This window comes from Pangasianodon hypophthalmus, chromosome 20 (assembly GCF_027358585.1).
Source record: "Pangasianodon hypophthalmus isolate fPanHyp1 chromosome 20, fPanHyp1.pri, whole genome shotgun sequence".
NCBI classification, from domain to species: Eukaryota; Metazoa; Chordata; class Actinopteri; order Siluriformes; family Pangasiidae; genus Pangasianodon; species Pangasianodon hypophthalmus.
In genome coordinates this window covers 19891490-19904573 of record NC_069729.1, presented here as the reverse complement: position 1 = coordinate 19904573, position 13084 = coordinate 19891490, and the positions used below count along the sequence as shown (strand labels likewise).

Genomic DNA, 13084 nt, shown 5'->3' with positions numbered 1-13084 from the left:
TTTTAATATAAAACCAATCAAAAAGTGGTTACTTAATTACAGTGTAACTTAATGATATTCATATTTACTGTGAATAGATTCATAATCACATGTTCTATTCACACTCTCTCTCTCTCTCTCTCTCTCTCCCTCTCTCTCCCTCTCTCTCTGTCTCTCTGTCTCTGCAGTCCTCAGCTAAAAGCCTGCGAGCCACGATTGGCGAGGCGTTTGAGCGTCTGCACCGCTTCCTGCGCGAGAGGCAGAAGAGCATGCTGGAGGAACTGGAGGCCGACACGGCTCGCACCTTGTCCGACATCGAGCACAAGATCCAGCGCTACAGCCAGCAGCTCCGCGACGTCAAGGAGGGCATCCAGATCCTGCAGGAGAAGCTCAGCGAAACCGGACGCCACGAGTTTCTGGAAGGGGTGGCGCTCACGGCCGAAAGGTAGGGGCGAGGACGGTGGACGACGTGGGAGGGGTAGGGGGGTTCAGAGGGAAAGTGATGAGGGAGGGAGGGGTTTAAATAGTGGTTCGATTTTCAGTCTATAACGCCTTGTCTCCTTCTCTTGTAAACGCTGGTCAGAGAGCAAGTGATTCGTGGAAGGTATTGCTGGTGGAAGATACCAAGGCAAGTCAGGATATTTAAAATTAAAATCTATAACTCGGTGTGTTTTTGTGACAAGTTGATGGAGACAAGTAGACGAGAGTGAAGAGCTGATAGGAGCAGCAGTAGACGGGGATGAACAGGCTATCTAAGGTTAATTATGTAAATATTTTGAGCATTGCTTGATATATGAAGGTCCCTCTTTTTATTTAGCTAAACATGTAGAGCAGATGAGTGACCATATGGGCGAGTGCATGGTGTGATAAATGTGAGGTTAGATCTAATGACAGTCTGAGCAGCTGAGCTGTATTTGGGGAAATGTGTATGTCCTGTTGAATAATAAGGACGCAACTTGACTAAACAAATATTTTCTTGTTTCTCTACAGAATAAAAGGCAAAATACACGAAACCAACCTTACCTATGAAGATTTTCCGACATCTAAATACATGGGTCCGTTACAGTACACAATCTGGAAGTCTCTGTTCCAGGATATCTCTCCAGGTAACTTTCCATTTCCATTTCCTACATTTCCATTTCCTGAAATTCAGACGGGAAGCCGCTGTCGTCGGCCCAGCAGCAGGCAGGATTTGTGCATTCGGGGCGAGACGAGGCTGAGGCGAGGTTAATCATTAATGCCAGGCTGTTTGTTCTGTTTTACGACAGTTTACACTTTATCAAACCATGAAAAACAACATTGATAACCCTGTAACTGATTAAAGGGACGGTAGTCATGTGTCATGCTGTTGTTAATGCTGGCAAAACTCATTAAAATCAACATTGGTGTTTCAGAGCGGTTTGTACCCTGTCCTTTAGTGTCAGGGACTTACAGACTCCAGTGTGTGTGTGTGTGTGTGTGTGTGTGTGTGTGTGTGTGTGTGTGTGTGTGTGTGTGTGCGCGAATCATATTCTGCAAATATAATTACAATTTTTTGATGACTTTCAAAATCTTCCTGTTGGCTGAAATGTTTCTGTGGCATCCCTAATAAATAGTTAACTGGTGTTAAATATATATATGTGTGTGTGTGTGTGTGTGTGTGTGTGTGTGTGTGTGTGTGTGTGTGCATTAAATATATACTAGCGTTAGCTAATTCGACATTCTGGTATCTTCAGAAGAGCGGACATTAGAGCTGGGTGCTAGCTGATGATATTGTATCGATATTGTGATATAATTTATCACAATTAAATATCTTTTCTGAAATATTGTGAATATCTTTTTGTTAAATTAAAAAAAAAAACCCTTAAAAAACCCTAAATAATTACAATCTGACTGGAAGCAGCTGAAGTATTGTGAAATACTTCCCTTTTTTTCAGTGTTAATATTTTTTAGCGTTTATATTTTATCAAATGTATTCATAAAATACATAATAATACAAATAATACAAAATTCTAATTTATAATTATTATTAATGACAGTTTTTTTTTTGTGCTGCTTTGCTCACTTTTTGCTCACTAACCCTAACCCAAACCTTTATATCGTGATACAAGAATCACGATATGATATTTATGCCATATCGCCCCGCCCTTACCGGACATGTACATGTATTTTGGTTAGGGTTTGGTGTGAGTAATATATAAACAGTCAGTTTGAAATTTTCTTCCTTTGCGACGTGGTTTTGTTAGCATGACTTCCTAAGATTGGTGACTTTAAAGACGGCTGGTGCTTCATATCAGCTCTTAAAGCTGCATTCGGTTTCACTTCATGAGTCCGATAACATAATCAGCGTTTTCTGTGGAAAAAGCTTTCTTATTTAGAATTCAGCTTCTCATACGTTACTGACAAATTACATTATCACGGAATCTGGAAAGAATTCTGGCGCAGACAAACAAACCACTGCAGGATTTTGGCTTTTGGTTCGGTTTTTTAATAAGTGTATGCAAGAAGAGGTGTAGATTTCTGGCAAGCTTCTCTGTCTGCTCTTTCCAACGTTTCTCCGTTATAGCAGAGAAAAAAAATCTCACACTCTTCAATCAGTTCTCCAATTGCAAATCATCTGCGGTGAGTGAAGCGAGCGCGGGCCGTCGCCGAGCCTCCTCGACTGTGTGCAGAATGAAACAATCAGTTCAGATCCATCTCTCCCGAGCTCAGTAATGACACCGCAGCGTCTACCCTGTAGCGCCGAGATGGATTTTTGGGATTATTAGCGTGCTGTCTGATCCTTTTTCTTTTTTTCACTTTTTGTAATTCTTTAGCTTTCCTTTAGCCTGTTCTGGACAGACCTCCAGGGTGTTGCTTTAGACCTTGGATTCCGTGTGTGTCTGTCCGTGTGTCTGTGTGTGTCTGTGTGTGTCCGTGTGTGTCTGTGTCTGTCCGTGTGTGTCTGTCCGTGTGTGTCTGTCCGTCCGTGTGTCTGTGTGTGTGTGTCTGTGTGTGTGTCTGTGTCCGTGTGTGTCCATGTATGTGTCCATGCGTCCGTGTGTGTGTGTGTGTGTCCCCGTGTGTGTGTCCCCGTGTGTGTGTCCCCGTGTGTGTGTCCCCGTGTGTGTGTCCCCGTGTCCGTGTGTGTGTGTCCCCGTGTGTGTCCATGTATGTGTCCATGCGTTCGTGTGCGTGTGTGTGCGTGTGTGTGCGTGCGTGTGTGTGCGTGTGTGTGCGCGTGTGTGCGCGTGTGTGCGCGTGTGCGCGCGTGTGTGTGCGTGTCCGTGTGTGTGTGGCCGTGGCCGTGTCCGTGTGTGTGTGGCCGTGTCCGTGTGTGTGTCCGTGTGTATCCGTGTGTGTGTGTGTGTCCGTGTGTGTGTTTTGAGAGAGGCAGCCTGAAATATTAATGTGCTACCTGATGCTCAAACTGTCATTGAATGGAAACAACATCCCATCCTCTGTCCCTGCTCCAGGCTCGGCTATAAATAGGACGGATGGAAACGTTTCACGGATTTTTTCCTCTCCGTCTCTGACAGGCGTGCCTATCTATGGGGCTGGAGGAAAACAAGGCAGTGTTGTTTAGACGTGAATAATTCCACGCCCGCCTCATGTCAGCGCAGGGAGGAATATTGGTGAGAGAGAGAGGGAGAGAGAGAGAGAGAGAGAGAGAGAAGCTTTCGTACCGCTCCATTCCTCGTGTAAGTGTTGCCTCACGTTGCCTCTGCAGCGCTACCACACAACGTGCTTCAGGACAGAGCACACTGCTTCAGCACGGCCACGGATTCACAGCTGCTCTCAGAATTAGCCAGATGTTTCGGGAATAAGTCACGGGATTTGTTGAACCACAGCCAATGTTTGTATTATTTCTCCTCCTTCTCCTCCTCCTCCTAACTCTTAATTCAGTGTCCAGACTCAAAACTCTTTTCAGCGAGAATCGATCTGTTTTTAATTCTGATCAAATTTATTTATTAATTTTTAACACATTTTAAGTTTAACGGCTGGTAGTAATGTCACTGTGAGCTTCACAGCCGACCAATCAGCAGCTTCGTTTTAAACTCGCACACAGTGCAGGTGCACACTGTAGCACCTTTCTTTCTTTCTTTCTTTCTTTTGTCTTTTGTCTTTTTTCTTTATTCTTTTTTCTTGGGCTCTTCTTGCATATGTTTCTCCTTCCTTCCTTCCTTCATTTCTGTCTTTTTCTTTTCTTTCTTTCCTCCTTTTTATCTGTCTTTCCATCTCCTTATTTCACATTATTTCACATCACTTCACTGGCTCTGTACTTGCACTCTGCACAATGACAATAAAGTTGAATCTAATCTAAAAAATTTTTCTTTCTTTCTATCTCATGTAATTTTCTCTTATTGTCCTATTTTCTCTTTTCTTATCTTTTATTCCGTGCTGCTTTTCTCTCATTCTGTTTCTCTCCCTCCCTCCCTCCCTCCCTCCCTCCCAGGCCTTACTTCTTTTCTTTTTTCCTCCCCTCTTTCTTTCCCATCATTTTATCATATTTCACATTATTTCTTTCTTTCTTCTCACTTTCTCTCTTATTGCACATTTTCCTCATGTTTTTTCTTTCTTTCATTCACTCATTCCTGCAGTCATTGTGGATTTCCTTCAGAAAATGAAAAAGATGTTAGTAGATACTCGTTGTATTTAGCCGAGCTAGCCGGCGCTCCTTCCCTGTTCGCATGCCGTCTTTGGACTGGTCTCCAGTTGAACCCTGTTTGTTTTCTTCGGCGTGGTCGGGTCAGTGTGTTTGTTCGGACCCGTGGTGAGCTGGCACACACTGAACACTCGCTCTCTCTGGGACTGTGCCTGGCAGGCGATGGCTGATGGATGAACTTTTTGTTTTTTTGTTCCTCAGTCAGCAGCACGAGCAGCTCGGCCGGTCCCAGCAGACCGAGACACAGCACGCGCCTCTCAGGCTCTTTTAGTTACTCTACATATTTCTAAATATGTCATCGAGGAAAGGGTGAGTGTTAGTAAAATTACACATGCAGGCGTTCGTGTTGAGGTTATTTGCATGCAGGAGCCAAGCTTACGAGAACTCACCTCCACCTCAAGGGCAGCTTCTTTTTCTTTTTTTCAAATTCCCTGCACATTCTCCAGCCACCACAATACCTCTGGGCATTGTAGCAGAGAAACATAACAGGCATACAGAGCAGCTCTTTCTCTCTCTCTCTCTCTCTCTCTCTCTCTCTCTCCCTCTCTCTCTCTCTCTCTCTCTGTGTGTGTGTGCTCAGAATTTGAAGATGGAATGAGAGGGAGTTTGAGTTTGTCAGATGAAAGCAATCACTGTGTGACCGTCGTGAGCGCTGTGGAGTGGAGGTGGATGCTGTGAGTAATAATGTTCCTGCTTGGAGCTGGATGGAGGAGCTGCATCAGCACATATGAGTGATGATGAGGAGCTCTCTCTCTCTCTCTCTCTCTCTCTCTCTCTCTCTGCCTCTTTCTGTCTCTCTCTCTCTCTCTCTCTCTGCCTCTTTCTGTCTCTCTCTCTCTTTCTCTTTCTGGCTGTGTCTCTCTCTCTCTGTCTTTCTCTCTCTCTCTCTCTCTCTCTCTCTCTCTCTCTCTCTTTCTGGCTGTCCCTCTCTCTGATTCTCTCTCTCTCTTTCCCTCTCTCTCTCTCTCTCTCTCTCTCTCTCTCTCTGCCTCTTTCTGTCTCTCTCTCTCCCTCTCTCTGATTCTCTCTCTCTCTCTCTCTGTCCCTCTCTCGGTCTCTCTTTTTGTCTCCCTCTCTCTCTTTCTGTCTCTCTCTGTCTTTCTCTCTCTCTTTCTCTCTGTTTCTCTCTCTCTCTCTCTCCTTATCTATATGTCTCTCTGTCTGTATGTCTCTCTGTCTGTATGCGATCTGTCTTGCTGTCTCTCTCTTTCACGCTCTCTGTCTAGCTCTCTGTTTGTCTTTCTGTCTTCTTCATCTCTGTCTGTCTGTCTCACCCTCTATCCTTTTCAGTCTGTCTCTGTGTCTGTCTTTCACGGTTTCTCTCTCTCTCTCTCTCTCTCTCTCTCTCTCTCTCTGCCTCTTTCTGTCTCTCTCTCTCTTTCTCTTTCTGGCTGTGTCTCTCTCTGTCTCTCTTTTTGTCTCTCTCTGTCTTTCTGTCTCTCTCTCTCTGTTTCTCTCTCTCTCTCTCTCTCTCTCTCCTTATCTATATGTCGATCTGTCTTTCTGTCTCTCTCTTTCACGCTCTCTGTCTAGCTCTCTGTTTGTCTTTCTGTCTTCTTCATCTCTGTCTGTCTGTCTCACCCTCTATCCCTTTCAGTCTGTCTCTGTCTGTCTTTCACTGTTTCTCTCTCTCTCTTTCTCTCTCCCTCTCTCTCTCTCTCTCTCTCTCGCTGCCAGGGAAGAAAAGCTCACAGCAGGAAACCAGAGCCAATTCTGATCCTGCAACTAAACCATGCAGCAACTAAACAACTAAACCTCCTGGAATGTTTTATTAGATCACTGCAGGACGGCGCAGTGATAATGGAAGTTGGAAAAGGGGATAAGGAAATGGATTTTAAAGCGGCAGCCTGGAATATATTTAACTGTTTTTATTTCTAGACTGATAACCTTCCAGTAACTTCAGAGATACTTTATAAAGTATGCAATGAGTCTGGACAGTTTTTTAATATTCTACGTCTAAGTATACAATTCTTTTCTCTTTTTTCCACACATTTTATCTTCCCGGTGATTAATGAGATAAGACTGTGGTTTTTTTAATGGATTTTATTCTCTTCCGTTCCCCGCTGTGATGACAATGGCAGGTGTTCTGCTGCTCAGGTGACATTTATCCAGGGCAGCGGTCTTTGCAATCGACCAGCAGTAATTGCAGCGTGTCCGAGTGTGTGGGTGTGTGAGTGTTTGAGGTGACTCTGTCCCTGACACTTCAGTTTCTTGTCCTGTTTGAGCTTCAGGACGCTGCAGGAAGAACGAACTTGCGTCACCTGTCTGTTACGTGAGGAATAAAACACAGCAGAGTTACAGTTCCCACCCAGAAGTTGAACACTGTGTTATAACAGCATGACCTGAGGTGTTTTATTCCCCTTATACCACAGCCAGAGATCACAAGTGAAGAACAACACGTCGTACTTTTTATCCGTTAGGCTTCTGTTTACTTTTTCTGAAGGTCTAAGTGTACAAAGAACCCTAAATGGTTCCCTTATTATTATTATTATTATTATTTTTTTTTTTTTAATTTTTTTTTTTTTTAAATAAAGCTGAATCAAAGCAATTTAGCATCTCACACTGGAAATGGCGTGTGTTAAACCACTTTCTGCACATTAGCACGTAAAAAATGTGTGTCTGCCATGAATGATGTATTAGTTCTGTATTTTAGTTTTGATTACTTTTTATTTCTATAGCGCTTCTAACAGTAAACATTGTCACAGAGCAGCTTTACACAAGTCTTTATGATTACAGCAGCAGCTCTTAGGCACAAATCTACAGCATCCGGGTGAGATTAAGAGTAGGACTGTTTATGGGAAGTGCAGATCTTTAGAGTATCCATGTGGATCATCTACAGCTGCGGAAGGTGAGTCATGAGTGTAGACGTAAAGCGTCGTCTTATTGAAGACTTCAGCATAGTTCACCTCACAGGCAGCAAAGGGCGCAAAATATTACCTGCTGCTCCTTTAATGGAATTGTTTTTGTCTTCCCTACCGTTCCAGTGCCTGCCGCTTTGACACTGGACCCGTTGACGGCCCACCAGAGACTGATCCTGTCTGACGACTGCACCATAGTGGCGTACGGGAACCTGCACCCGCAGCCTCTGCAGGACTCGCCGCGCCGCTTCGACGTGGAGGTGTCCGTGCTGGGGGCCGAGGGCTTCTGCTCGGGGGTGCACTACTGGGAGGTGATGGTCTCGGAGAAGACCCAGTGGATGATCGGCGTGGCCAACGAGACGGTCAGCCGCAAGGGCAGCATTCAGATCAGCCCGAGCCGCGGCTTCTACTGCATCGTCATGCACGACGGCAACCAGTACAGCGCCTGCACCGAGCCCTGGACCCGCCTCAACGTCAAAAGCAAGCTGGAGAAAGTGGGCGTGTACCTAGACTACCCCAAAGGCCTGCTGGTCTTCTACAATGCCGACGACATGTCCTGGCTCTACACGTACCGAGAGAAGTTTCCCACTAAGCTGTTCCCGTACTTCAGCCCCGGTCAGAGTCACGCCAACGGAAAGAACGTGCAGCCGTTACGGATCAACACCGTGCGACTATAGGCTGCCCATCCGATTCAACCTTCAGTCTTCAAAAGAACAATAGTGGTTTTTTTTGTTTTGTTTTTTTTTTTGGGGTGCTCTGGGTGCATTGTTAAGTTCTGGTTGAAAATGCCAGACACGCTTTACAGCACCGTGACCTCGCGAATATTTTTCAATTCTAGCTTTCGACAGTGTGGTGCATTGGAAACAGCGATGGAAATTCCTGCACACTTCTGATGCGACATTTCCTCTGTGGGCTTTTTGTACATTCAGTGTTCTGGTCATTTGTAATCGTGCCGTGGCCCTCTCACTCTCCCAGCTGCTCCGCGCACACACACACACACACACACACACACACAATGCTCCGACTCATATCCTGTCAACCTCCAGAGGCCAAGTGCTCACTCTCAGCCTTCTTCTGCTCAGTGAGAGAGAGAGAGAGAGAGAGAGAGAGAGAGAGAGAGAGGGAGAGCTTCTGTTGTATTGCAGCTCAAGATGTGAAGAAATGTCGCTTTTTATTCATCGTGCACTCAGCTTTGGTGTGTCCTGTGGAATGTCCTGTACTGTATACCACTATTCTTTTCTCTTTTTTTTTGTACACATTTAAATCTTGTGCATTTCCCGGTGATTAATGAGATAAGACTGTGGTTTTTTTAATGGCTTTTATTCTCTTCCGTTCCCCGCTGTGATGACAATGGCAGGTGTTCTGCTGCTCAGGTGACATTTATCCAGGGCAGCGGTCTTTGCAATCGACCAGCAGTAATTGCAGCGTGTCCGAGTGTGTGGGTGTGTGAGTGTTTGAGGTGACTCTGTCCCTGACACTTCAGTTTCTTGTCCTGTTTGAGCTTCAGGACGCTGCAGGAAGAACGAACTCGCGTCACCTGTCGGTTACGTGAGGAATAAAACACAGCAGAGTTACAGTTCCCACCCAGAAGTTGAACACTGTGTTATAACAGCATGACCTGAGGTGTTTTATTCCCCTTATACCACAGCCAGAGATCACAAGTGAAGAACAACACGTCGCACTTTTTATCCGTTCATAGTTACGTTTAATATTGTGGATTGCCCATGAAACAGGTTCTCACTTACATTATAGCAACTGTAAACAGTCTTTCCTTCACCAGCGTCTCTTTTTTTTTTTCCTCTCTCTTCAAAGTGATAAGACCAACAACAACAACAAAAAAAAAACGAGGCGAGTCATGTTACCGAGAAACCACAAAAAAAGGTAATTTCCTGTTTTCTGAAGACTTTCCGTGGTGTAGAACTGGAGACTCCTTCAGTAAACGTTAAATAAATGTCTAATTACAGAAAACTTCAACGATTAAATAATAATATTAACGATTAAATTTTTTGCTATATCACAATTTATTAGTCTTTGATTTTGTGTAGATATTCCTTCATTCAAGTCCGTGTGAATGAGCTGTTACTATAGAAACGATAATGGTTAATAAAAACCCGCACTCTTATAGAAAATGAATCACATTCTGACCAATCAGAATCAAGAATTCGACATGGCTGTGGTATAAAACAGGACGTTTTTGAACGTATTGCAGGTGACCGAGTGACTCTACGCTCTTCTGATCCTATTCCCATCTTTTTAAATTTATTCTACTCGTGTTCATTTCTTATTTCTTTATTCCAAGTCACGCTGTTGTTCCTCTGGACGTCTCAGTGGGACGGTCAGTGTGTTAAAACAAGCAAGGGCTGTTACTGCATCGGGCCATCTGTCAACTCGAGCACGTTTAACGAGGCAGAAATGGTGCGAGGCAGTTGCTTGATTTTGCAAATTCAAACTCAATCCATTCCATGTATATTTAAAAAAAAAAAAACACAAGGGCCAAACATTTTTATTTCTATTTTTCATGTAAATAGTTAATGTTGTTGGGTTTTTTTCTGTTGTGGTGTGTTCAGTGGAGGCAGATACCTCGTGGGTTCTGCCTTTAGAGTCTTACATGAAAGTCCTGCACAATTGTTTTTTCTAAAGAACACTACGTCTGTTTGTGAACGCACTTTGTTCCTCATTTGTTTGCCCTGAAGGGATGTTGCCACTACTGCAGTGTAAACATTCGCTACGACGATATTCTCTACGGCCTAATTATAAAATGTGGCTTCTTTTGTGCTAATGCTTCAGGGAGCCTTTACAATTTCTTTGTATTTGTGGTTTTGTTCCCACATCAGCAATAACCGCTTCCCACTATAGCGTACCAGGAAAACGTGCACTGGACAAAAAAAGTTCATGATCATGTGACTTTGTGACTTTAAAAATGAATGTCTAATGCAAACCCTGACACTCAGGCCAGTATAAAACTCACAGATTAGATATAAATATTAGCTTCTCGTGTGTGAGCTCTAATACTTGGTTAAGCTTCTTCCGCTGGCTGTGTGCAATTTAAAGGGGTGCCAAAATTTACGGTTTATCCGTAGCATTTATGATTTTTGACCCCTTGCTACAGTGATGTGGGAACGACCTGAGGATTACTTCATTCTGTTTTTTCAGATAAGGCACCAGAAAATATTCGCCTGGCAGGAAAGCTGATTCACTGAAAGGGAAAGGACTTGGCAAGTGAGAGGTGCAGTTTCACTTCTCGTCGTGGTTACTTTTGCTTTCGACTTTATATCAGCGACCTTTGAACTGTGAATACACAAGCCTCCATTTTGTGAACCAACAGAAAGCAAGAAGGAAGGATTATGGTCTCTTTGATCAGATAAAGAAATGGAGAAGCTGTTTAATATTATGTAGTGAATTTTTTGACTTTTTTGTTAACAGTTGCTTTGAAAAAGTGAATCGCCGTCTCGTCCATCGACATACAAAATTCTGCTTCTTTAAGATTTCTTTTCTAGGATTTTCTTGTTAGCAATATTGGCACCTCTGCTTTGACCGTAAATATCTCATGTAGTTGAGATAAACAAAGTACAAAACTCAGGACAGGCTTAAATATTAGCTCCCCAGAGAAAAAAAAAAAGAGTTGCATGTGTAATTTTTTCCCCTAATACTTGGTTAAACGCTCTTCCATGCCTTAATAACAGCATCAGTCCTGTCAGCTGAGGATGACTCCTACCAGATGTTAGTTTGTGGATCACTACTTTGGTGTTTCACTCCACTATTGTAAATGATTTTATAAGCGATAAGTTCGATGAGGCTTGTCGAACAGCGCTCAGACAGATTTAAGCTACAGTCGTCAGCAGTCGTTATATTGGTCCTGATGCACAACCTGTAGACAAAAGGCAGTGATGTTAATGAACAGGACTCACTTTTTAAAAAAATTAGGTTCATGTTCTGAGTTTCTCTGCTTTTGTTTCACTTCTTTTCCAGTTCCCAGGTTATTTATTATATGAAGGCGCTAGGATGCTGGGTGTGCATCTCTATTTTTCAGTCAGAAGTTAACACCGTTCTTATAAACACAGTGCCTTAGATGGCTGAGTTATTTACAGGTGCAAAGCCACAAACTCATCTGATCATTAATTCACTGCTAACTTGTTTTGTCCAGACACAGAATCTGCTTTAAAGACTCTGTGGAATGCATATTTCAGTCACATATTTGAACTGGCGGGACTTCGGTTTTGTTTATTGGGATTCGATTGGCTTGAGAAAAGTGGGCGGTCCAAAACAAACACACTAGCGTGCAGTCGATCGTAGAGGAAAGCTCGATTCCCAGCATTTAAGGATGCGAGATAGAGGAAATCCGACTAACACTGGAGGTGGAGATGAAGAAGAGGAGACGAGTTCGCTCCAGGTGTGCGGCCATGTTAGAATTAGACAAACAACTAGCCAATGCGGAGCTCTTGAGTATCACGGCTAATTAATGCTACTGTTTAGGTAAGCCAACCCGTAAGTATTGGCACCCTGGGTAAAATGAAGTGGTGACTCGAATGCCAAGGCCGACGTTTGTGCTCTAAAGTGGTGGTGGTTTTATATATATATATATATATTTGTCCATCCCTCAATTCTACCATAACATAAATTAAAATATCCGAGAAAAAGTCGCTGCACAGTAGTGGAGAGTTCCAGACCAAGAAAAAGATTTGTACAAAGCTGACCAAGAACATGAGCTGAGAGGATAAAATAGATATAAATGCGTTTCTGTGACACTGCGAGCACTAATTATTGGCACTGTTAGTGTTAATGTAGACCAAACTTAATTGTTTTTGCCTTCACTCTTTTTTTCTTTTCATTCTTCATTCCATGTATTTACCTCTGCACTCTTGGGTTATTTATATTATTCCGTGTGTGTGTGTGTGTGTGTGTGTGTGTGTGTAATGTTTGCTCTGTTTGTGTTTAAAGGGTTTGGGCAGCGCCCAGCATTATGGGATGTGTAAAGCAGCACATCTGGAGCAGGGATCTGTACAGTTGTGTAGGGCTGGTGCCGTTTATCCGAGGCAATCAGCTCTTGTTATTAGATGGTTTTGGGGAAACGTGAGATATATCATGCATTTTACAATGTTTACTATAATGATTATAACGGTGATGAATCTGATGATTGTGTGTCCGGATGACTGATGCTTTGCACCCATCGTTGTGTAAACGCACTGTGGTGTGCTCTCGCTGCTGGACGTTCATGAGAAAAATGTTTTACTGTATGAATAAAGAATGGTGAAACCAACGACGTGGCGCGTCGTCTCTTTATTGTGGTCTAGAAGACGAGAACATTTCATGGATTTATGAACGCATCTATTGCACTTCGTTACCTTTTCCAGCGTTATTGGTTTGGCTGATGCTAATCTCACTATGAACACAGTATTTCTTTATTTTGAGAGGACAGCAGTTTGTTTGTTTGTTTGTTTGTTTGTTTGTTTATGCAGTGCTTCTCATATTCAGAACAAAAGCCGTAACGTCAGACGAATCGATCCGTCTTGCATTTTTAATTTAATCAGTTTAACATCGGCGTGGAGAAACAACTAGCCAAACTCAGGATACTGTTTATCAGGAGCTCTCGAGTATCACGTAATTAATACTACTGTTTGGACAC

General features: G+C 43.3%; 1 protein-coding gene across 1 annotated transcript in view; it reads left to right on the top strand.

The window, feature by feature from the left end:
- Positions 1-12718, top strand: part of trim62.1 (tripartite motif containing 62, tandem duplicate 1) — a 44189-nt gene extending 31471 nt beyond the window's left edge. Inside the window, exons 4-6 of the mRNA XM_026932979.3 lie at positions 168-424; positions 970-1085; positions 7588-12718. Coding sequence (XP_026788780.1) covers positions 168-424; positions 970-1085; positions 7588-8138 — 924 coding nt within the window. The 3' untranslated portion in view covers positions 8139-12718. The remainder of the gene's footprint in view (positions 1-167; positions 425-969; positions 1086-7587) is intronic.
- Positions 12719-13084: the final 366 nt, after the last annotated feature.